Raw genomic sequence first — 26,164 nt, forward strand, 5'->3', positions numbered from 1 at the left:
TCTTGAATGTTCACAATTAATAGCCAACCACAAACCATATAGCTTAGACTCTCTGTCCGAGCCACAGATCTTTGTTATTCATTCCTTTCTATTCTTAGCTAGCTTCTGAGAGGAAACCTTTCCTTTTATTTCTTTTTAGTATAGTTATAATGTAATATATATATATGTAATATATATATTACATTATAACTATACTAAAAAGAAATATATATTACATTATATATTACTATATAATGTAATATATATTACTATATAATTTAATATATATATATCATCAAATATATATATATCATCAAATATATAATGTAGTATATATATATATATATATCATCAAATATCATCAAGCCTTCTGAACGTGGAGTCAACATTCTCATCTCTCCCCTCATTCAAGAACCCCTGTGACCACTGTCACAGGAATCCAGTCTGTTCAGGCAAGTGTAAATTTATACCAGTTCTCACCAGCCCTAAACTGAAAACACATCACTTCCTCCTGGTCCCTCTGCTGGAGTCCTTAACAGTCGTAGAAATTTTGGGTACAAGCCAGGAATTAAGAGGTTGCAGTCTTAAAGCAAATTCTACAACTAATTCAGACAGGCTATTTTTTTTTTAAAAATGACAACAACAAGAGAAAAACTAAATTTAATTTATTTTATCAAAAACTAGGAAGACAGCAATACTAGAGATGACACAGTATGAAAAGAAAATGTTCCTGAGCTTACAAACTGCATATTCTAATACAGTTCCTAAAACATACATTAAAAATAATCAAAAGATTGACTTAACTTGGAGATAAAATAAATAGACAATAGCTTTTCTTACAGGTGATCTTGCAGCTTTAGTTTTGCTACAAAAAATAGAACAAACAAAAAAAGAACAGCTGGAGGGCAGGCCACAGGTTTCCAGCCCCCAAGAAGTGCATACACACGACTGAATTGGTGACCATGATGATGCCAAAGGACCACAAAGCAAAACAAAGGCAGAAGCTGGGCTGGTTTAGCTTCCCTAAGAAATTGAAAACAGCTATTTCTCCATTTCCAGTTTGGCAATTTTCTGCCAAACTCATAAAAACAGTAAAAGGAGTTTTAAAAGTGACACAGTGTCCCATTAAGCTAATTAATTGACTGCAATCCAAATACACTGTGAATACATAAATATAAAATACTGTTCAAGGCTTTTATGTTGGAAACTGGATCCATGGGTTTCCTTCAAATAAATACAAAATACTGCTACCTCCCAGGACATAAATTAACAGTTCTTTATTTATGGCAGAAGATAACACATATATCCTTAACAAAGAGCAGCGTTATTCCAGTGCTGGTAATAACATTCTGTGCCTCTGGAAAAGGCAGACACCGCACTCCAGTCCAACTGCCACAGCTGTTACCTTCTAAAATGCAGCTACTTGGAATATTTCAATCAGACTGGGCATGGGCAGAGCCAGGGCCTGCCCCGTGCCCGCGGCACAGGCGGGGCTGGAGTGAGGAATCCACCTCCTGCCGCAGCCGCTCCATCCTGCAGGGACAGCGCAGGCTGCGGCGCTAAGGAGCTGGAGCCTGTGCCTTCCATCCACATGGAATGCACTGCTCATTTGAGCTACATGCAAGGAAAAGCACTAATGACTCCAAACGATGCAAGATCATCTGGAGTTTGCTGACGTTAAAGCTCCACATTCCACTTAAAACTTTAAATTAAAAAAAAAAATCATTAGAGATATGGCATGATAAAAACTGATGAGATTCAGTGTTTATCAACTGTGGATACAGGTTAGCCAGATTACATCAAATACTTTTAAATCTAAGCAAACTTCTTCCTAATCATTAAGCAATATAAAGTCTCTATTTCAATGTGTATCTCTGTATTGTAGATTACAAAACTCACACAGCATTTCCAGCAGCCCATGCTCTTCACCAAAAGTGTAAAACTGATTTTGGCTAGTAGCATATAAAATGTCATTTGCTACCAAAGAGCCAGATCTTCAGTACAAATGCAACTGTGCTTCTTAAGAAACAACCTTGAAATGCTCTTTTTGAAGTGCTAATAATTAACATGGAATTTAAGGCATTTTCTAACTAATTAAGTAAACAGTTACATGCTAGGTACTTGACTTCATTCACCTGAGCCAACAGCTGTGCACCTTATAAAGATAACTAGCTGACCTATGATACATAGCCAGCATCCAGCTATGGAGCATCCATTTATGGAGCAACATTATTCTGCCTGACCCTGTCAACATTTACATGACTGGTAAGCAATAAGCAAGTTTTACAAGCTCTGAATCCACGAGAAAAAAACGTGTGGATCATTCCTAGAGCATGGACCTTGGCTGTGACTCCACTCATCACCCACCTCAACTGCCCTTCAGTGGTTCTGAAGCCAAGCAAAACTTAGCATATGTTATGAATAAATTGAGACAACTTTAAGATGATCAGGAAAAAGAAAGATGACTCAAGCAGCTGAAGAACGGCACATTTCTCAGCCTTTACATTCAAGAACATCTTACAAATGTCTACAGCAAATGGGTATACTCACCCCTAGTCTAACTTCACTGAAGTTAACATTTTTGCAACCAGAAAGTACAGGCCTAGTATCTTAGAAGTCTGTCACTAGGTAAAAAAGACACAGTATGTAAAAATTTAACCAAGTCGTGAATATACATCAATCCCAGGGCTCTTTTGCACCTAACAGATAACAGACCATATCTCCACACTGCACTGGCTTTGTTAGACAATGGGCTGCTCTCCTTAACCTTTTGCTATCTATTTCCAAACTGTAGCCAGCAACTTGTTTCAGCCACGACTGCCAAATTTCTGTAATGAAAACAAACAGCAAATGTTACTTCTGACAATTCCATATTTACAAATGCTCTGTGGAACTGCAGTCCTCCTATAGAATCCTAACTAAAAATCAGAGCATAACAACTGAAAACATTCTACATAACATCAGCTAAGAAGTTCAAGTTTTACATTTGGGATCTGTTAATACCAATTACAGAATCACAGAATCAATTAGGCTGGAAAAGGCTTTTGAGGTCATCGAGTCCAACCTATGACCAAACACCATCTTGTCAACCAGACCATGGCACTGAGTGCCACATCCACTCTCTTTTTTAAACACCTTCAGGATGCTCCTCTCTCAGCAGCCCATTCCAGTGTCCAATCACCCCTTCTGTGGAGAAATTTTTCCTAATATCCAACCCCCAGCACACCTTGAGACTGTCTCCTTGTCCTATTGCTGGATTCCTGGAAGACTGACCCTCACCTGGCTACACCCTCCTGTCAGGGAGTTGTAGAGAGAGATGAGGTCAGGCCTGAGCCTCCTTTTCTCCAGGTACATGATGCTGAGCTTGGTGAGCTCATCTGCAGCTCCCTCATCACCCTAGGATGGATCCCATGGACTTATGAGCATCTAAGTGACTCAGTAAGCCTCTAACTGCTTCCTCCTGGATCACAGGGGGACTATTCTACTCCAGCTCAGGAGGCCAGTTGTCCTGAGGACAAAACAACTGTCTTAATGTTGAAAACTGAGGCAAAGAAGGTGTTAAGTACCTCAGCCTTGTCCTCATCTTTGGTGACCATATTCCCTCACTGTGTCCAACAAAGAATGGGGGTTTTCCTTGCGCCCCCTTTTGCTATTAATGCATTTATAAAAACAGTTTTTACCATCCTTTAAAGTAGCTATGTTAAGTTTTAATTGAGCTTTGGCCTCTAATTTTCTTTCTGCAATTATTTCCTTTGCATGGACATTTTACAATTCCATGGTCATTTTACAATTTGCACTCCTGTGAACCTTTATTTACACACTGGCTCTCCTTAATCCCTCACCCTGGTGCCATAAATGTTATTACTAAGATCTTCAAGCTTTTCTTTATATAACAAAAAAGCAAAAGAACTGTCAACTAAGATTTAGAATTCAAATCAAATGCCTCCTGACTTCTCAAGGTATAGAAAACATGTAGCTTGAAGCTGAGTCACAGGAGGTTTAGACTGGATCAGGAGGTTTAGACTGGATATTAGGAAAAGGTTCTCTCATCCAGAGGGTGGCTGGGCACTAGAAGAGGCTCCCCAGGGAGGTGGTCACAGCACCAAGCCTGGCAGAGCTCAAGAAGTGTTTGGACAATGCTCTCAGGCACATGGGGTGACTCCTGGGGATGTCCTGTGCAAGGCTAAGAGTTGGACACGATGATCCTTGAGGGTCCCTTCCAATCCAGCTTATTCTATGACTCTAGGAATATTCAAATCAAGGTACATTCGAGTTTTCTTTGCATCCATTTTACAGCTTCTTAAACAACTGCTCTAGAATTTTTAATCCCCAGTAGCAGTTCTGTATCGGCTTGAAACACTACAATCTCTTTCTTTGGCCAATGCCATTTCAATTACAAACACAATACCTTGTTTTCACCATCCTTGTTTAGATTAGATGTAAGAATACTTGAATATATGTGTGAAAGAAGAGTCTTCTTAAAACACATTAAAAAAAGAACAAAATATTTGTGACTTTGGATACCCGAACTCAGTTGAGATAACCTCTGCAACACATGGCTCCACATTTACAGACAGTTCTGATGCTCTTTTTGGATGGGCTAAGACCTTCAGCAGAGTCTGAAGTCAGATCTATTGAACCTGCAACACAGATGAACACAAGTAAGAAAGTTCTAAAAGACAGACCAAGATCATGCCCAGTATTCAAACAGCTTCTAAAGGCCTTCTAACAGCCCAGTTCAAAGAGCTGTGTGTGAAGCTCACTCAGATTCTACTGACACCCTTGTTACAGCTGCTTGTACAACACCTGGCATACACACCAGAATCCAAAACTCAGCCTTCATCTTTGTATCCCCCAGGTATCCACATGGATTAGCTGAGAGTGCAGCTGGCCTTCAATGGCAGTGCCACAAACAGAGGGAAAGAGGAGTTTTAAGATTCAAGATCAATTTGGCAGTGTGGTGTTTGAAGCCCAGATGGCAATGAAACACCACACAGACACTTTCTCACTTCCACCCCAGCAGAGAAGGGAGGAGAACCAAAAGTAAAACTTGTAGGTTGAGATAAGAACAGTTGAATAATTGAAACAGTAAAATATTGTAATTGTAATAATTATGATATTCTGATCATGCTGATACTGATTATTATTAGTAGTAGTAGCAGTAATTGTAAAAAAAAAGACCAAACCTGGGTGCTGCACATACAATTGCTTACCTTTGGCTCATTGATGCCCAGAGGCCATCCCTGAACTCTGATCAGCCCCTTCTGGATATCTCCCCAGTTTCTACACTGGGCATGACATTCCCTGGCATGAAATATCTCTTTGACCAGTTCATGTGCCTACGCTTCCTACCAGATTTTTTTTTTTTTTACATTTTTTTTGAGTACCTCCTCACTGGTAAAGCCTGAGACACAAAGAAGTTCCTGATTTAAGAAAACATCAGTGAATTATCAACACTATTCTCATACTGAGTCTAAAACACAGCACTGTACCAGCTACTGAGAAGAAATTAACTCTATCCCATCTGAAACAGCTGTTCCATAGAACCTACATCCACAACTGAGGCCTAGAGGACACCAGAATTCAAAGACAAACTGATGGTGCCTCATGCTGCTGAGCTGTTACAACTGCCTCAGTATCTATCTTAGAAACTATCACTAGCAGACTACCTAGCAAGCAGTTTACCTAAAATGCTGATTTGAATAAAGGAAAGCTTTATTTAAGAGCAGCTTGACCATTCCTCAGAGCATTCCTGGGACAAAGCTTCAAAACCATTTGCTTCACTAGTCAGTCTAGCCACAATCCCTGATGTGCTAGGAGCACTGAGGGAGGCAGTGCACTAGAGATGCAGGCAAAAGCTTCTGGGTGTGCTCCTCTCTGCACTACACATCATGAGCAATGACTGTTCTGAAAGCCAGAGCTATGTTACAAAAATCTCTGCCTGAGCTAAATGCTACCCTCATTCAGGCTGCAGTAAAACCTACCAGCACCCCAAAACTTCCACAAGAACCAATGTTAAAATGTGCAGACCTTTCATCTGATAGTCAAAGGTTAGCTCTTCTCCAGCCTTGATGGTCCGGGTAGAGAACAGCGCTATTCGAGGAAGACGCAAGTCGAGGTTATCAATAAACACATTGAAGACTTGAAGATTTGGATCACACTGTAAGCAAAAATTAATGCAATTTCTGTTTAGAAAAATTAACATTTAATATCACTGAAGTGTTTAAATAAACCAAGGTCACAGCAAAGAAAGAATGGGTTCTTGTCTCAGTGACAGAAGTCTGCAATTATCGTCTGAAATCAACAAATTGAAATAATGAAATAATAATTCCTAGCTCAGATTTAAGTCCTTCCAGGAAGGCAACCTTTGCACAATGTGCAGACTACACTAATATGCAACAACCTATAAAAAATGCCACCTTTAAAGGTGACAACAAAAATGGTGACAAAATAATTGGAGCCTACTCTAGGCCAATGTAGGCTAATACTAGCCTACATTCAGAGACTAGTATGTACCAACAAAAGCCACAAAAAGAATTAAAGTTGAAAGAAAACTAAAAACAACCGAGTGTTTCAAGCCCCACAAACTCACTGCTCTGTAGTGATGCTTAAGCACTGCTTCCAGGCCAGAGATAACATCTTCATACTATGCATGAATTTCTACTGTAAACTGCAAACCTGCTTGGCTTCTGAATTCCCTGCCATGGTCTGGGTGCTAGGAGGAGGGTGAAGATCACTAAGCTGAAACTAGAAACCATTTCCTCATTTTGTCTGGATTAAGTGTCAAAAATCAGTAGTCCCTGAGACTGTTAAATTCTGAATGCTTTTTTATTCTTTAACAGTGAAATATATCACAGATTAAAGAATCAGAAGTGAAGTTACAGACATCTAAATTTACACTGAAGACTGAGAATACTTCACTCCCATTTGCGAAAGTGAAGAGCAATTGTCTGTATCTAAAATTCTCCTTCATCCTTCTCCCTGGCAAGCCTGCATGAAATACAAATATCATCATCTCACAGACCTGAAGACATGAATTTTCTGTATTTGTAGAATACTGACTGCATACCTCACAAACATTGGATTAGTAAGAAATAATAATTTTTAGTTCAGGAATCCTTACAAATGCAGCTCAGTTCTCTTGCCTTAGGTACTTCAGTTGAACTTCAACAAAACACTACAAAAACTGCTTGTGAAAATTTACTTTTGAGTACTTTGGCAAATTTAGATTAGGAGGAAAAATTATATTTCACTGCTGTAGATACCTAAGAAAGCACAGGAATTTTCTGTTTTTTCCTCTACCAAGTTTGCAGGATGAAAGTCAGAGTAACATTCCATCCTGCCCAGCTACAAAATAACACATCAATTCCTGTAATCTCTGACTCCTGGGAAATTTCATTAAGGAACTGTCACATGTTAAGTATTTCAGGTACTCAGGAAAAAACACACCCAAACCAACCCTATTTTTGTTGTCTAGAACCAGCTGATTCAGTCAAAATTCCAGTTCTATAGGATGTCCACTTCAGGCAGCATCTCTGCCCCAGATTTTTGTAGGCAGTCAATCCAAGTAAGGCCCAATATTCTGTTCTATTTATTACATCATCTGATTAAATGGACTGTGCTGGCATGAAGCAAACTACTCCAGAAAAACTGTGAATACAGTAAGGAAATATTTACATTAGAAGACATTTCTAGCACAATTAGAATAATTCTCCAAATTCTTAGTATGGAAAACAAAGTCTTACACTGTGGTTCACAAAGTGGGATACATTTCCATATCGAGCTGCATCTACTGTAAATTCATCTGAGTCATAGTCCAAGTCAAACAAGTAAGTATTTCCCTGGTTGTCATAGAACTGGCCTCGCCTCTCTGCTTCCTCACTTGTAATCACCTAAAAAAAAAAAAAAAAAAGAATAAAGAAACCTGCATCATGTTATTAATTATTGCTAAATCAAAACAAAAATCACAATCAAGTTAGAAAAAAAAGTTAGAAAAATACTTAGCAAAAAAAATACCACACTAAGTTTTTGATGTTGAAATAGCATTCCATCATTCCATCTAATGAATGAAGAATACATAAGAGTACATACAGCTGAACTAATTATTTTGATTGAGGCTTCTCTGGGTGCAATTTGTCTACAGCTGATGCACAGCACTACCTTGTCTCTGGAAAAAAACCCCATATCAGCACCCTCTACTAATAATTTTGATGATGACAATACAATCAGCTGTTTTTACTGAAGTTTCTATATACACTTTTTCCATTAGACCCAGAAAGCCTCGTTTACTTCACACAAAACCAAGATTCAACCTTTTCCCTTTGCAAAGATGATCAACAGGTATCAGTCTTTAAACCCCAGCCACATTTACAGCCTGATATTCATTTCCTCTCTTCCCAGAAGCATCTCTTCCTGCTATTTTTGACTGCAATGAAAGATCCTATTCACTGCAGCTCAGTCACATCACTTCACAAAGCTCAATCTATTCAACATCTACTAGGCGAGTGTGTCACTCTCAACAGATGAAACAGCTTCAACAACTTCATCTGCAGCCTGTCACATTAAACACATTCTGTTGTGCAGATTCAGCAAAGAAATCATAATTTTGCAGCAAGAGAGATACAAAATGTGATGGAATTGGACAACGAATCCCTCTAAAATCTGACAGATGAGATTTGAGAACTCAGCAGTAGATATTAAATAGATTCAGGTGAAACAGTAAAATACAAACTCTTTTCTTTAAGCAACAAAATCACAGAATCACCTTTGAATGAATGCAGTATATGACCTTGTGTATATTTAAAGGAAATGGATGACCATGAGAAGAAGCTTTGGGGCAGGAAGCATGGGGGAAATCTACTAAACACCAGAAACATTGTACAAAGGGACAGAAGGCAATACTTTGAGTCAACATAGTAGCAAGGCAGATTTGTGGTAGAAATGAAACACAGTGTAACAGAGAGGCTGCCAGGTGTGAAGAGCCCTGGAACAGAGCAGAGGCTGAAGCACATAAACACAGGGCAATACAAACCTCAAGAGTAGCTCAAGGTCTGTATTTTATAACATAAAAATTCTCTTGGAAATAGTATGAGATTGAATAAGCAGATAATGTCTGTCTTATGAATGTTACTCTTGCTGTTAATCAAAAGCAATAAATATGCTTGGAAATACTACCTTAGAAGGGCAGACAGAAAAGGGACTGAAAGTCTGTGCAGGGAGTTTCAAAACAACTGTGCTTTGGGAATGGCAAAAAACTACAAAAAAGATGATCAGGGAAGAATGAAGAAGATGATTGCCATGAAAGAAATTAAGGACTTGCCTTTAGAAATACTATTAGGGCATTTATCTAAAATAATTCTTTAGTGCCATATGAGATAAATATTCTCTTTACTTTTGACCTTTTACAACTGCTCTGGAATGAAGGAATGTTCTAGACAACATAATTTTGCTGTCAACTTGAATGTCCCTCTCTCTCTACTCAAAAGTAGACTGATCTATTATACAGTAGAATTGCACAGTATCCTGAGTTGGAAGAGTCCCACCAGGATCACCAACTCCTGGCCCTGCCCAGGACATCCCCAGGAATCACACCATGTGCCTTATTGTCCAAACACTCCATGAACTCTGTCATGCTTGTTGCCATGATCACCTCCCTGCAGAGCCTGTTCCAGTGTCTGACCACCCTCTGGGTGAAAAAGTCAAGAAGTGTGAAAACTGAGAGAAAGCTCATTAAGACTTTATCTAACATTTCCTTGATTACATGTAATTCATCTCTACAAGATAAATACATACCTACCTCTCCAACATACTCCATCACAAAACTGTTGGTTTTAATTTTCTGGAGGGTTTTTACTCCCCAGCCACGGCCGTTGTTGGTTCTGAAGATGCAGAGGGAATATGGGGTCCCTTTCTGCACAATCCTATTGGGGCAGTCAGGCCCACACCTACAATATGAATTGCACTCATAGATGGGCAAGCCAGGCTGGATTTTCAATTTCTTACGTTTATTGTAAGCCAAAATAAACCCAGCCTCCTTTGGACAGCACTTCTCAGCAGGGCAGTCAGCACATTCACAGCCACTTGTTATTCCATTGAGCACATTTATTCCTGGAGCAGGTTTATACTCATTGATGTAGTAGAAGTCTAAAGGAGGGCCTTCAAGATCCACAGTGTTTTCTACCAGAATCATTGCTTTGTGATTCTTTTTCCTGTTGAGTTCTTCTTTCCACCTCTGCAGAGCTATTCTTTGTTTAGCCTTCTTTACAACATAATCTGCAATTGCAGGTTTCAGAGTTTTAACGTGGTTTCTCAGTTTCATTGCTTTGCCTCCTCTCCCCCGAGACAAGTATTCATTCTTGTCTCTAAGAAAGTTCTGAATAAGCAGAGGGCAGTTCAGATGTTTCCGAGGTTCCCAAGTATTTGAAGATTCTGGCCATCCTTTCCATTTCACAAGATAGTATGCTTTGCCCTTGAAATAGAGAAACAGATACAGATTTAGCCAGAGCTCATGTTGCTGAAATCCACCATTACAGAACACAGACAAACACAAGAGATCTGGACTTAAGGATCAGCACACAGGGCAGAAGGCCTTGATGTCCCCATAAAAATTACAGCTGGGGAGAAAGAGAAAAATCAGGTTGTTTGCAAATTAACTTATAGCACAACTTTTCATACTTTACAAATTTTCTCTAGGGGCAAAGAAATCCAAAGCTGGGATGAACTCTGCTAACAGCATACCTGGAGGAGGAGGCTAGTTTGTCAAGGCAGGTGGTAAGTTATGCTAACTCGCTGTATGACTCCTATGCACAAGCAGACTGCAGTTGTATCACATACAGAACAAAAAAAAAATGCAAAATGTAGCAAAAAAAAGTCTAAAACCCACTATTGGTCATATCAACCATCCTCCCAGAACACTATTTAATTTGATAAGTGTAACATTGTATTTACAATGAAGCAGCATACATTTTGCACTTATTTAAAAAGGACAAATAACTGTAACAAGGACAAATCCTGAGACTGAATTTCACAGGAATCCATTGGCAGCACATGGCCCTAATTCTTCATCAAACAGACTAAAAGAATCAAGAGAGAAATACACAAGGTTGTCTGTAAATAGGAGAGGCATCATAATTCATACTGAGCTACCACCCTAAAGCATCAGCATCAGATACACAAAGGTGAAACATTTCATATTCTAAATGTCTGTAATTTCAGGAAAAGATTGTCCTTCCACATACTGAAAGTAGCAGTTTACACCACTTTCTGTTAAAAGTTTAAAATATATTTAATTTGATGCCATCAAAAGCTTTGTCCTCACTGTCTGATTCTTTATATTATGAGCAAAACTACCTTTTGCTTGCTTCCAAATTTCAGCTGAAAGAGTGATCAAATTGGTCTGTATTTCTCTTACCTCTTCTACCTTGTAGTCACACAAATATTCCACCTCATAACTCTTTAGACTCCTGTTGGTGATTCCAATGGATTTACATGTGAGATTTTCCTTCCTACATAATTCTTGGAGGGTCTCATGTGAAGCTAGGCATGGCACATACCAGGCTACAATAAGAAAATTGGTAAAGAATCCTATTTAATGTCTCAGCTAAATTGAAATCATTATGCCTCATCCCAGAGTCCCCACACTACCATTGGTGACAGCAGTCCACGAGTCTCTTGTACAACTGCAGCGTCTCCAACTCAACCCTTCCCTAACGGGTCAAGTGAAACACGTTCATGATTCCCTCCCTGCACCTTTATTCTGCACGGTACGTACGCATCCAAACAACAACAAATATTTTGGAGGGCAGAGACTTCCACAGGTGAAAGATACACTAAGCACCAGCAATTTTTCTACAATTACCGCATCGCATAACTGAATTACGGCAAGCAGGAAACCTCCATTCTTTAACAAGACCGCCAAATTTCTGTAGTCAGGCGCAACTGAGTACTTGCGATGCAACCATGGTGACCGGACGAGGAGATAGAGACCCACAGCCCTTATCCGGCAGGATCGCGAGTGCCGGGTCAGCCAGGCGGATTTAGAGGGACGAGACATTCCCTCAGGGCGCCAGCGCCCGGGAAACAGCGGGATCGAGGGGCTGGATGGAGTCCAGAGCGGGAGCCGCCGCTGCAGGGCCGTGCCCGCCTCCCCCCGGGGCTCCGCGGGGCTCTCGCGCCCCGGCCCCCGGCGCAGCTCACGGCACTCGGGAGGGGGTGGCGGTGCCTTTCCCGCGGCCGCACCGGGATCCAGCGCCTCTCCCCGCGTCCCACCCCCGCTTCCAGCGTTACCCCAGGCACCTCCAGCCCTCCTCGCACAGCTCCCCTGGGGCAGCGGGCAGGATCCTCAGGGCAGCGGGCAGGACCCCCAGCCCTTCCCTCCCCGCCCGCCGGGGGTCTGTGGGCAGGGGCGGTGGGAACGGTCCTGACAGAGCCGAGCTACAGGGACCGGTAGCGGCTCCCACCGCCGAAAGCCAGCGGGAGCTTCCCCACCCATCCTTCCCCCCCGTCCGTCCTGCCCCCCAGCGCCCCGGCGGCCGCAGAGCCCCGGGCGGCCGCAAACCCCGGGCGGCCGCGTCCCCAGCCCGCTCCCCCCTCACCTCCCCGCCAGCCCTCCATGTTGGGGAGTGGGGGGGGGAACAGCGCCGGCTCCGCCCCCCGCCGGAAGGGGGCGGAGCGCAGAGGGCGGCCCGGGCGCGCGCGCGGCTCCGCCCGCCCTCCCCTTTCCCGCCTCTGCCGTGAGGGGCCCCCGGAGGGACCGAGCCGGAGAACGGCTGAAAGGCAGCGGGACGGAGTTCAAGCCATTTTGCTTTTGTTCTTACTGAGCTCTGCAGTGCCTGGGACAGGCGGGGGAAGCGCGAGGCAGTTTCTTTTCCGGGTCCCTCAGCTGCAGAGCTGAAAAGAACCTTGGAGAAATGGTCCCGGCCTTACCCTCACTCCTCAGATGCGGGGTTTACTATTAATGTAGCTTCGACAGAATCGATAAGTTTACAAAAGGCCTCTGAGATCAAAGTCCAACCTATGACCAAACACTACCGTGGCAACCAGACCATGGCAGTGAGTGCCACGTCCAGGCTTTCGTTAAACACCTCAGGGTGTTTAATTAACCACCTCCCTTGGGCAGCCCATTCCAATGTCTAATTACCTTTAATGTGAAGAAATTCCTCCCACTGTCCCACCCAAAGCTCTCCTGTCACAGCTGAGTCACTAACCTCTCATCCTGGGGCTCTTTTTCCCAGGGAACCACTGACAGGAAGGCTCCGTTCAGGCAGGTAATGGAATATAACGCTCTGGAAACCCAGACTGGGATCCCGTGCTGTGTTCTCTAATTCTTGAGGCTTCTCTGTGACATTTGCAGTGTTTTACACTGTTGTAAGCACTGAACTGTTGTCCCTTTACTGCACTTTAGGCTGACACCCTCATATTCCATAACCACACTTGCCTGCTCATCTCATTATTGCAAAAACCTGCCAACTGCTACCCACACAAATGTATGACAATACAGATTTAAAACAGTACCACACATAATGGAGATTGCCAGGATCTGCATAAAAAATGTATTTTTAATAACATATAAATAAGCACACTTAATTCTTACATTTCTCAGGTAATATGAAAAAAAACATTTTACAGAAAAAACTTTTGAAAAAAAAAATTCATCTGCTCAAGAGGCCAGCACAAATGGGCTCCACCTTCATGGTTTTGGGCAATATCAAGACACCACAGGATTCTGGTATAAAATGAGTAGATTTTCACCAGTCTCATTCTCACTGGTTCAGAGCTATACTACTGAAGCCACAGGTGCACTGGCTGAATGGGTACAAGACCTGATTAGTCAAGGAAAAATCTTCAAACTATGTAATATGCTTGTTGCTGAACCACAGGCATTTGTGCTTTGCATTTTGTAAACCAAGTGCTGGTAATTCAACAATCTGCTGTTCACATGTCTTGACTAATGTTTTGCACCACACTCTAAAACAGACTTGGTGGCAAAATAACTTGGTGGCATTTTAGTTTATTACAGTCCTCTAAGAATCATGAGTGACATCACAGAGAGTCACTGCTTTGGCAGAAAAGCCAGTAAGAGACAAAAATCAAGTTAGAAAAATGTTGCCTTCCAAAATGGCCTATGATGCCACTTCAACAGTGATGATTTCACACTTTCCAGTATCTTGATCTGTGCAGGTGACGTGCAAGGACCCATCCCTAGATAAAAGAGAGAGTTATGTTTAGGATTATCTCAACACCACACTTACTGCATGTGACAGAGAGGATAAGCAACAGTGTTCACACAGATGAAAGGATGACAGATCAGCATCAAAATATCCAGGGACAAACATGCTTCAACACAGATGAAATGGGTTTATGAAATTAAGTTTAATTTAGTCATTGTTTTTATATGCACTTTTTGCCCTTAAAGCATCTATCTTCTCTACATATGTTGGAATTAATCAAAGAACACATTTAAATATTGCAATTGAATTTATTTTCTACAGGTTTGTAAATAGAATATATGGTAATATTATTCAACTAAGTAAGAGCAGTGGATTGATAAACATTTCTTGTCATAGCATGAGAACTTGACTTTTGAAGTGTAAGTAGTCTTTAAATTCCAAGGATCTCCTTCAACAAGGAAAACTTTAATTGTTAAAATCCAAGACTTTAGAAACAGTATTGAGCCCTATTTCAGCTAGGCATACAGTCACACAGAGTAAATTTAGGTACAAATAGATGTTCCCTACTAAACTTCCTCTCCCTTTTACACTCAAATATTTCTTAAACCTCCTTCCAAATAATGATGTTTTTCTACATGACAGAGTTGCATCTATAATGTTTTCCCCAAAATGTTTTCCTTATCAGTGCTCAGTATAAATCTCTGTATGACAAACCAGGCATTTTGGGTGAGGTCTGTTAACAGGCATTAATACACCTGACAGCTAACATAAGAAAACGAAGTATTTTGAAACTTAAATAGCAAGTAGAAATTTCCTGTGGCACTGTTTCTCTGTTTAACAAGCCTGCCTCTGAAAGGACAGGGCCACTGTAAATTCTACAATCCTAAAAAGATTAAAACTAAAAAAGACAAAACCTCCTCAGCTTTTCCCAAGAGTGTGGGCATTCAGCAAAGCTCCCCAACCCACTTCCAGAGGAAGTCTGAGATCCTGACTGCTCTCATGCATGGTCAAACTGATCAACAGTTCAGGAGTTGCTAAAAATAATCTACACAATTGTATTAAGCTTTGTTTCTTTAAGAATCAAACAATGACAGCACCAAAGGTACTGCAGAAAACCCACATTTCTACAGAATTTACCCCTGCTAGGACTGTACAGCCCTGTGACCAAAGAAATGCTGACATTTCTCTCTCAAAAAAAAAAATTAAATACTCTGTAACAGAAGCAAAGACTGTCAGAAGTGTGACATAGCAGGGCAAACAGCAGAACAAGTGCTTTGGGTACCTTTTCATTGTGAGAACAGTTAATATATCATGTAGGCCATTCTCCTTTTTATCTAAATCCTGGAGTACAATCTATTAAAAAAAAAAAAGGTTTGATTACATTAGATTTTTCAAGTTCTTGTTCAGCAGTTCAAGGGAAGTGACACAACAGCTAAGATGCTAAAATTCATGCATTTTAGCTATTTGCACTATTGTTTTTATGCTTTGGTTCAGGATGTATGCCCAAGATAGATGATGTACCTATCACTCCCACAGCATCCTTTAGAATCAGAACTGTAATTATTAGGTAACACCCTTCCCTATCCCCTTTAAAGTTCTTTGGGCAGAATTAAGGTGGAATAACAATCTTCTTAAATATTCCATCAATTTCAGACACATTGCCCCTTCCCTGATGCTTTCCAAGGAAAGCACAACTGTTTCAAAAAAGCTGTGATCTCTCTGTAGGTTGATTCCTAAACAACTTTAAACCCTCACTTGAAAAAAACATTTCATCTTACCACTATGATAAACCAAATTCAACACTTAATAACAATGTCCAATCTAGGGAGATCAAAAAGGGAGATCAACACATTAGCTATACCATTTTCTTCATCAGTTTTATTTTTAAAATGTTCAAGGATCTGTGTACGACTGGAATCACTGGTAAAGATCTCTCATCCCAGGTGATATTTTTACAGTAGTGCCATGTGTCAAATCCTGTCAGCCATTCAGGAATTCAAAAGGGAAACTTCAGTACTTTACAAAGTAGGTCAATATTTTGCATGTGCAGAAGAAGAATTAAAAGACCAATACCAAAGAAATGCATGTCACTGTAATTTCCTAACAATAAATCTTGGTGTTGGTGAAATTGGTTTCCATTTTTTTTCCCCAGGAGGCTGCTGTTAAAACTGCACAGGAGTGTGCACACACTCACCTGTGCAAATTTCTCTTCTTCATTCATGGGACTCTTCCCCAATGACTCGTAGAGCTCAAGGCACACAGAGGAAATGTTTCCAGGAGCATGCAGGGTGTGCTGCCTTCGAGCTGGCAGTGGTGTCCCTGATGGAAACAGCACTGTGAATTTGTCAGCCCCTGACTCGTCTACTCCCTTAAAAAAGAATAAAAAGAACATAGTTCATGTTTTTCTTTAAGTGCTTCATTGAGCTGCAAGTGTTACAACAATGCTCCACAAGAAAGGAAGTCCAAGCTTCATTCCCTCTGTCACATTTACCATCCCAGCAAGTAAAAACCCTGACATTCCTACCAATGACAAGTCCAGCTATTGCAACATAGGAAAGAAACAATTATCTCCCCTTAAAATCAGTTTTTCCTGTCAATTTTTTTTATCAATAAACCTAAGTTACCATGTACTGCTGATCTATAGCAAATCTGCAGCAGTAGTAACAAACCAACGCTGTTTCTCTAACATTGATCACACATAATCAGTGCTATACATTCACTGCAGCAGGAAAATTTTCTAATATTCTAATTTTAGCCTTACCTTAAGAAGAATATCTTTGGCAGAACACTCAATGAGTGCATCTTCTTCTAACAAGGTATTCTCTTTTCCTAGCAGAATTCCTGCCTCTATGGCTGCACCAATGGGAATAACTTCATCTGGAGGAATTGAATTCAGTAATTCCACAGTTGGGAAAATATCTTTGATCAGCTGCTGTAGCTTTGGGATTCGAGCAGACCCACCACAAAGAACTACCTGGAAAATACATCATAATAATCTCAAATCTTTAGTCTGTGAAATAAAACAGGTCACACCCTGCTGTGCAAAAATGGAAACTGCTCTGGGATATTTTATCATCTGCAGTTGTTGATATAAAAATTGATGTAATCTTTGGTTGACTTGATACTTTTGTTTTCTCTTACAGCAACAGTCACCTAAATAAAGTAACACCTTGAAAATTGAAAAATTCATCACAAAAAGAACATCAGGTTCAAAGGGACTTTCAAAGGTGATCTAGTCCAACCTCCTGGCCAGACCAGGCACAGTTACAACAGGCTGCTCAGGACCTTTCCTGCACAGACACTGTATTCCACAGACTCTGTAGCCCCTTAATTCAGCATCTGATTTCCCTCATACTACACATTCCTTTCCTGGAATCTAAAATTTCCCCATGCTGTAACTTGTGCTGCTTGCCACTCACACTTCCATCATGCACCTTTAGGAAGGAGCAAGTCAGGTTTTATCCAGAAATCCAAGTCTTATTACAGAGACTTTGTTGAAATTAGCCAGATCTAGAAAGAAAGCTAACGCCTACTTTTCCTCATGTAAAACATAAACCTAATTTACACCTCTGAAGTTATTTATTTTTACATTTGAAGTGTTCCACTGCCCTCCATCCAAAGCACTAAAGCCTGAAAGCGCCTGAAAGGCCACCTAAAAACCACTGCCACCAGAAAACAAAACCCATTCTTTGAACAGTGGCCTGGGATACTTCATTATCAATCAGAGAAACTGAGATGTGACACAAAAAAACACTAATTAAAAGTCTGAAACAGCATCAAGTGTCACTGAAAGCACCAGGCAGCTCCAGCTGCAGACCTGATGAGCCAATTCTGGCAGCAATGAATGCAGCACCACTTGCCAAGCACAGGTACAAAGGGGGTGAAATGAATTTCCCCTCTTACACCAAGGCAAGAGAGACATGAATCAAACTACTGCTGTCTGCTGCCTTGCTCACATCTTTGGGACTAAAGCACTCTCTGGTTTGGCACCTCCTGCTGTTTTTAAGCCAGCAAGGAGGAGCACAAGCACCAAGTGGACACTTAGTGATCTGTTCAAGTTTAAGTCAAAACTTTGCCTTTCTTCAGAAGTGTCAGCAAACCCTGTCCGAAGTTCAATGCAGGCAGAACAAAGCCCACAGACTGAACTTAAGGAAGGTACTCCTCAGCTTGAATTTGGGCAGTTACACAAATACACCAAAAGGAGACAAATCCTCCCCACCACTCGATATGCAGCAATAAAAACACACAACTGAATGTTACTATACCTTATACTTAACTTCAGATACCTGAAATGAAAGCAAATACAACAGTTCTAAAGATCCTGAATCTACAGACTTTGTTAGATCCCAGTCAAAACTGCTTAAATATATCACGACATAATCTCAGTCTGCAAGGAAGACAGGCCCCACAAGCTTTGTTCTTGTGGAAGTGTCCTACAGACACATGATTTCTATTATTACCTTATTAATGTCATCTGCTGTAAATCCAACTTGCTGCAAGAGCTTTTTAATTGCTTCTACACATTTACTAAAAAGTGAAGAACAGATAAGTTCAAATCTGGCCCTAAAAGAGAAAAATAAAACATTCAAAAAGGATCATGTCATCCATTAGAGACAAGTACCTGAAATGGAAGAACAGTAATTTTTAGAATACACTTTAGTTCTCCAGCTGGTACTAAAGGATTTTAAAAAAATAGTATTTTCCCATCATTAATCTTCAAGCAATTTAGTTGTTGTGGAAGTACCTGTGCTATTAGTTCTCTCAACAACACCTACATGAATGTACATTCATTCTTCAGTGTACTCCAGAGGAAAAAAACCAGTATTGTTGTCTTGACAACACCAGTATTGCTGTCTTGACTCATACAAAAAAAAAAAAAAAAAAAAGAAAAATTCTGGAACTGCTTAATGATCTGTTAAATGAATACAAGGATTTAATTTTTAGAGGCAAATCAAGCTGTGCCCTGATTTTCACACAGGGAGCAGATTAAGCAAATTAAAAAGCAAACTTGTGCTTGCCTTTGTCTATTTCAGGCCTGCAAAGGAAGTTCTACTCTGAATGACTATCACAAACCAAAGTCTGCAACACTGATCCACAGGACTGGCATCCTGATCCAAATGGAGCTGACCCCATTTATACAGTATTGCTTCTCACACTTTCAAACATGCTGTGCCTTATTTGAGCAGCTCCAACTGCTGCAGTTCTGGAATGGAAAAGTCTGTTTCATTTTGCTAAAGCTGCTGCTGCCTAGAAGAGCAATCAAAGTGAGCTAAAAATCTCAGTAAGAGATCATCCCAAGGGAAAAGAGACTGAGTAGGACCCAGCAGTAGGAACAAAAAGACAGAAAATGTCTTTCTAGTCCAGCTCTCACTGAGAAGCAACATCAAGACTTGCAGGACTCCTACCATTCTGGATCTCATTTAAGTGAAGAGTCCACATGCCATCTTTTCTGTAAGGAAAGTACAACAAAAACAGTATGGGGAAGGAAACAGCCACCTTGAGTCACTGCAGTATCTACTCCCCTCCAATCAACAACCAGACTCTGAAGATGGGGTCTCATTGTGCCTTTTTGCAAAATCATTTTCTAACCATCAACACTGTTACTGTGACTGCCCTGACCACTACAGATTGCAGCAGAAGAGAACCATCAACATGAAACAGCAGGTTTGCCTTCAATCTTACTTCCTTCTCTAAAATAAACACCATCAGAAATCAAAGCTTACTGAATATCCATAATACCACCTAGAAAAATTTCAGTAGCTTCAAGATCTGCCTTACCTGGACACATTGCAATCAAAATCCAATCCATCATACAATGAATCCACAAAACAGTTTGCACTTCCCAGGGTGGATAAAGAGTGTTTTGCAATATCAGCACTGTTCATTAACTTCATCATGGCTCTGGGATTTCCTCTAATATCATGTTTACAAGACCTATTAAAAAAAACCCCCAAAAGATGATACCAGTTTAAAAAGACAGGAATTTGATGGTAACTTTCTGAAAGGAAGAACAGGTTAGAGCTCTTGCACTTTTTTCTGTAAACATTTTAGCATTAACTACAATGCCACTGCTGAAAGTTTGCACACATCATTTGGACACAAAGGAGTCCACAGCTGAGCCCTTACAGTTTAACACCAACTTCAGGCAACATTCACCCACACTCAGGCATTTCCCAGTCTTCCTCCTCCCAGGCATTCCCCTGACTTCCTCCTGTTTGGGGCAGTCAGACTGCTCCTTCAGCATCATCTTTACTTGAACCATTTCACCAACAGAAATTCTGCTAATTTTTTTTTTTTTAAGCAAGCACCACATAATGAAGATCCTGTCCTAACAGCAACATGCTTGGAATTCAAATCTTACCTCTGAAATTCAGAAGCTAAGTGTTGTGCTAGAGCTTCTGTGAAGCAAACCCCACCAATGCCATCATCTGTGTTCGTAGCAAGTACACGATATATTCCACTGTTTACTTCTATGACTGTGATAGAAAGTGATGTTCCACCCAGTTTATAAACCAGCACGTTGCTGCCACATGAAAAAAATGAAATTGAAAGTAGCATTAATTTTGACACATTGTTATAAGGTTACCACCATGTATTGAAGGTTTTAATCAGACAAGAAATATATGAGAATGGTAAAGAAACACCACACCACAAGAAGAACAAAAAAGTTAAAACTGACAGCAGTCTTTAGTATTTTGAAAGTGAATTAATTACATATTCATAAAGATGAATATATTCAACCAGATGCACTTACTGAACCCAGGAGCTCTGCTTTAGTTCTTCCAGCCAACATAAAATGATCCCATCTCCCCACAATTAAAACCAGCTATGCCAAAATATGTTTAAAAGGGAATGCATTTTTCTTCAAGGCAATCAGCTTATTAAACAGAAAGTTGGAAAATGGGAACAAATCTTTAAAGACAATTCTCAAAGTATAAAGACCAAAGCAAAGGGATTTAATACACTACAAAGTTACAACTTCTAAATGCTTATTGTCTTAAGAGAAAAAAGCAAAACAAGCCTCATGCTAAGGCAACATGGCATTCCCTCATTTAAGACTTCTCAGCATTTAGGTACAGCAGCTTAAAAATAAATAAAATATTGGGATTTTACCTTTTCCCAGTAGGTGAGTCTTGGCCAATTCCATAAGCAAGGAGAGCTGCAGATGGTTCATGAATTAATCTCATAACATTGAACCCAGCAGCTGCAGCTGCTTCCCTGCAATGAGCCACAACAGCATTTCATTTTACTTTAAGATTTCACCTGAACTACATGTGCCACCTAATCAGACCTTCTTTATAGCATGGTATCAACAAAACTGAGTGACTGAAAAAGTACCAAGGTCAGTTGCTACTGTGTTCTTCAAAGAACTGGATTTTCTGTGTGCTCACTATCAAAGAAAACACTGGTCTATCAGACTACATATCCCATAAAAACTGCAAAAAACCCTGCAACTACACCCCACCCTAAATCAAATTTGGTAACTTATCAGGTGTGCTGTTAAAATTCTTTGATACATTATTTCAACAGGTAACAAAATTAAGTCGCCATGCCTTACTTGCAACATTTAATTTACATGTTTTCTTGAAACTTCAGTAACCCTGGGAATACCCTACAACTTGTTTCCTCCACTTTGAAATTGTACCAGAGCAATAGAATGTTTCATTATAGACATTGCAAATCCCCAGCTTGCTGCTTTCTGACCAACTTTTAGGTGTGTTTTATTTATTTCTTTCATGCCAGTTAAATGTAAAGGCTTCTACATATCAGAAGGCAAAAATAGATGCTGCCATTTATACTCAGCTTTAAGCATGCTTATGTTTACAAAGCAGTCTTCAAGAGGCCATGTAGCACCACTCTGGGGAGGGTGGAGGGCAGGGAGGGGAAATTAGGAGGAGGGTGAGAAACTATTTGCATTTCAAAGGGGTCACTGAAGATCCTGATCTGAAATGCAATTCTATCCTTGATGAAATTAAAATTTCCTCTCACTTCAGTGATTCAGAATTTCCTTTTGGTCACATCAGCAAATTCCCATTGAAAGTTTTCCACTCATAATTAAATCTCTTGCTTTCATATTTTCCCAGTTTAAATAACATCTCAGTATCTTGACTGATGATCATAAATTGAAGGTCAGCAGCAGAATTCCCAGTGCTGGTCTTCAAGTGCATCTGCTTTAGGCACATAAAATATCAGAAAAACCTCAATGCTCTTACCCAAGGGCATTTTTCTGATTCTCTCCAAAATCAAATGGTACAGTGACAACAACATCATTCACATCTGAACCCAATGCAGACTGGGCAGTCTCTGTTTAGAAACACAGGCAGAGCATGGTGATTAAAAGCAAATAATGAAAAAATATATGACATCTTAAAAAATAAAAGGACAGCTTAAAAAGCTAAAACATGTAAATTAATTTAATTATTATATACCTTTCATTTTACTGAAAATTAGTTTTGCCACATCTTCTGGGTTAATAAGTTTGTTATCTATTTCATACTGAAGTTTCCCATTCTTCTCAATCATCTGTAAACAAAACCAACACACCTTGGTCAGACAGCAATTTGGTCAATAACAAAAAGTAATGTTTAATTTAGGCTCTGTTTAAAGTAAAAAGCACTGGACTGTGTAAACACTCCCTGCCTTAGCATTCTACTACAAGGGAATAAACACTTTCAACATGCTTATCAAAGACCTGTAGCATATGACAGACACAACAGGGACAGTTAAGACTTGAAACTGTCTTTCTTGACTCCCTTTCTATTAAATTTTCCTGAGTACAAAAGCAATGTTCAGAGCAAAAGTACACTCCTAGTTATATTCCATAAGAAAAGTCCCAGCTGTTTATATTGGTGTGATTTTATCCCAGTGTGATAAAATCACACCAATATGAACAGCAGAAATCTCACCCATTTGTTATGAATGCATTTTCCAGGAGAATTTTTCTCCTGTTTTGCAAAATTTTCCAGCAACAAGGACAGCATTATGCATATTAAATACTGAGATTAAATCAGCTGGTTAAAGATGTTAACCACAAGGTGCTGCAACTTGAGTATCTTCCACCAGCTCTAAGAAAAACCACAATGCTACTACCTAAATATATTAGGATTCATCTGTTTAAAGGATGGCCAAGAGAGAAAAAATTCTGTTGGAACTAAGTATATTATGCTGGCAGACCCCAGAACATGGTTATCTACTGGACAAAAACAGAAACATTCCACACAGCAGCAAAGGGACATCATATGATGAGAGCTGATCACTACAGAACACAGACATGGTATGGCCCAAGCAATAATAAAATGATATAAATCATCATACTCACAGAGCATTTGCTTTCTGCAATATATTTCTTTGCCTGAGGGTCACCAGAGCTGTCCATAAAAATTGAAAATAACAAAATCAATCATGCATTCAAGGTTAATTGCACAGATGCATCTTGCTGATATTCCTTTTAACATTTCTAACACATCAAGCTGTGCTTGAACCACAAATTCTTGGTTTCACTCTACAGATACATTTATAGAGTAGAAGAAAACCATACATTTATAGAGTAAAAGAAAACCCAAAAGTTCTGACTGGTGGCATTTTTTATTCTCCTTTCCTAAAACTTATCATTGAAAAAATACCTAATAATTACGGAAAAGGAAAAGCAAACCCAACACGTTGTTTTAACCTGCTATCCCCCATGAACATTTATAAAATATTTCAGTGAAGTTCTGCATCTGAAAAATACAGAATGGACAACATCTTGTCAGCTCCAGTCAATAAAAGGGCTGTAACACACAGCTAGGTCATCACTAAAAAGTTTTGTCACATCTCTGATGTTTACTCCAACTCAAGAGGTTTAGTTCTACTGTCACTGTAATTGCCAGTGCAAATTATCACAGCTCTCTAACAGGAATCACAAAAGGCACTAATCAACAGTTTCACTATTGCAATAGAAGCAACACAAAGTTTCATGCAAACAAAACCACAGTGGATTTTACAGAAGAGCAACCAGGTGACAAAAAATCATAGTTAAGAAAACTGAAGTATGTATGAAAAGCATACATGCAACTGGCCACTACGTTTCACAACTTGATTTTCACAGACAAGTTCAGACCTAAAATACAATTTTTCTTCTCTACTTTTGTATTTTCAGAAGCATCTCTTTGCTGCTGGAAGAAAATACATGCTAAGAAGCTCACAGTACCAACCTGGTCTAGGGGAAGGTGTCCCTGCCCTGACAAGGGCGTTGGAAGGGAGGTGATCATTAAAATCCCTTCCAATCAAAACCCTTCAGTTACTCTGTGATAACAGAATGATTTTTTATGAGATGCCTTCAGTATTAGTGCTGAAACATTAAACCAGCTTTAAATGGGAAAAAATGGGTGCAGTTACCATCCCTGGATGTGTTTAAGAAAAGCCTAGATATGGCACTTGGTGCCATGGTTTAGTTGAGGTTGTGAAAAATGAATATTTTATGATTGGCTTTTCACAAATATTAAAATGAATATTATATGTGTTATGTTAGAAAGTTATGCTGTAATAATTCTCTTAAGTAGCATGGTAAATATAGTTTTGGGTTATAACATAATGCTAAAATAGAAACTATGCTATGTAAGATACTTTTTTTTAAAGAAAGGACTTGCAGGACACCTAAATCTTTCAAAGAAAAAGAATGTTTTGCTCTCTTATCAGAAGAGATGAACTTCATCCTGCCTCACTCAGCCTTGAAGACACCATTAGGATTCAGAGGAAGAAGCTGACACTGACCAGACAGAATCCTGTGTTTGAATAGAATTTATGCATCATGTATGAGGTGTATGAATATGCAACAGGCTATTGCTTTTAAGGGTTAATCCTCTATTAACGTGGGTCTTTTTCAGGCTTATTTTGCCCAGAAAAAGGTACCCAGACTGTCCATAACTCTTTGTTTCTGTTGTCTCATACTGTCCTAATCCAAATTGTCCAAATTATTGTTACTCTAATTATGTTGCTATTTTTATAGCCATTTTATTATCATTAAACTTTTTAAAAGTATAAATCCAAGTTATTTGCGTTTTTCACAAGGTGTTGGGGCATGGTTGGACTCCATGATCTTTAAGGTCCCTTCCAAACCAGTCACTCTGTAAATTCCGTAATTTCTCACTGCCCCTTCCACAGCCCTTCTCTTACCTTCGCCCAAGGATCTGCTTCACTTTCACGACAGTGTTTGAAATATTTCTTATCCTGCTTTGCTTCGCAGCTAAGCCAACAACCTGAGGGAAAAATAAATGAAAACAAAATGGAAAAGCTAAGTAGCAGGCAGAGCCACCCCAGAGCACCCCGCGGAGGGGCAGCCTCACCTCCTCGCTCTCCGAGAACGCCACGACCGCGGGGGTGACCCTGTCCCCGGCGTCGTTGGCGACCACGTCGGCGCGACCATCCTGAGGGGAGAGAGAGAGAGAGGGAGGCAGACCGTGAGCCTGTGGGGGGCTGCACCGCAGAGGGGCCTCTCCGAACGGCCATGCCCGGGCCCCCCGAGCGGCAGAACCCCTGCCCGCACCCCCTGAGCGGCGCTGCCCCTGCCCCCGAGCGGCGCTGGCGCTGCCCCTGCCTGTGTCCGAGCCCCCCGAGCGCGCCCTGCCCTCACCTTGTACACGGCGGCACACGCACAGGTGGCTCCCAGGTGCACCCCGATGGCCGCCATTGCCCCCGACGTGCCTCGCGCGGGCCCGCTCCCAGCCAATCCCGCGCCGCGCTGTGCCGTCACCGGCGGGACAGCCAATGAGAAAAAAGCAGGGCGAGTGGCGTCATCGCGCATAGCAACGGGGGCAGACTGCGCGCGCGAGGCGCGCGGGTTTTGGCGGGAAGCGGCGCTGAGGCGGCTCCGTGAGGGATTGCGTAACCCGGGACAGCGGCGGAGAGAAAATGGGAGTTAAAGTGCAGGAACTAGAAAATAGAGAAATTAAATTAGAGAATCGAGATCAAAGCGGAGAAAGCGGCAAGTGTGCGTGTGGTTTAAGTCGCTGGGCCTCTCGCGGTTGTGAAAAATGCGT

At 40.6% G+C, this 26,164-nt stretch overlaps 2 protein-coding genes across 5 annotated transcripts; both read right to left on the reverse strand.

The window, feature by feature from the left end:
* Positions 1-628: 628 nt before the first annotated feature.
* SUV39H2 (SUV39H2 histone lysine methyltransferase) lies at positions 629-12,643 on the reverse strand. 4 transcript variants are annotated; one of them, XM_071424057.1, is made up of 6 exons: positions 12,573-12,643; positions 11,390-11,535; positions 9,776-10,447; positions 7,725-7,871; positions 6,010-6,139; positions 629-4,619 (listed from the first exon to the last, which is right to left on the reverse strand). In XM_071424057.1, the coding sequence occupies exons 1-6, from the start codon at positions 12,589-12,591 to the stop codon at positions 4,510-4,512; spliced, it is 1,224 nt and encodes a 407-aa protein (XP_071280158.1). In that variant the 5' UTR covers positions 12,592-12,643; the 3' UTR covers positions 629-4,509. The 4 variants fall into 4 exon arrangements, with proteins under 4 accessions (XP_071280158.1, XP_071280157.1, XP_071280159.1 ...); XM_071424056.1 differs by lacking the exons at positions 11,390-11,535; positions 12,573-12,643 and adding an exon at positions 11,837-12,234 and having other exon boundaries at positions 629-2,807; positions 4,504-4,619; XM_071424058.1 differs by lacking the exon at positions 12,573-12,643 and adding an exon at positions 11,837-11,963.
* Positions 12,644-13,515: 872 nt separating this feature from the next.
* On the reverse strand, positions 13,516-25,879 carry HSPA14 (heat shock protein family A (Hsp70) member 14). Its single transcript, XM_071424062.1, has 14 exons — positions 25,759-25,879; positions 25,472-25,552; positions 25,302-25,384; positions 23,467-23,515; positions 22,577-22,670; positions 22,361-22,451; positions 21,261-21,365; positions 20,509-20,670; positions 19,926-20,081; positions 18,608-18,710; positions 16,909-17,121; positions 16,342-16,515; positions 15,430-15,500; positions 13,516-14,178 (listed from the first exon to the last, which is right to left on the reverse strand). The coding sequence occupies exons 1-14, from the start codon at positions 25,813-25,815 to the stop codon at positions 14,100-14,102; spliced, it is 1,518 nt and encodes a 505-aa protein (XP_071280163.1). The 5' UTR covers positions 25,816-25,879; the 3' UTR covers positions 13,516-14,099.
* Between the last annotated feature and the right edge of the window lie 285 nt (positions 25,880-26,164).

The sequence above is a fragment of the Agelaius tricolor genome, unplaced genomic scaffold (genome assembly GCF_023055355.1).
Source record: "Agelaius tricolor isolate 1412-34295 unplaced genomic scaffold, bAgeTri1.0.p SCAF_3, whole genome shotgun sequence".
Classification (NCBI taxonomy): domain Eukaryota; kingdom Metazoa; phylum Chordata; class Aves; order Passeriformes; family Icteridae; genus Agelaius; species Agelaius tricolor.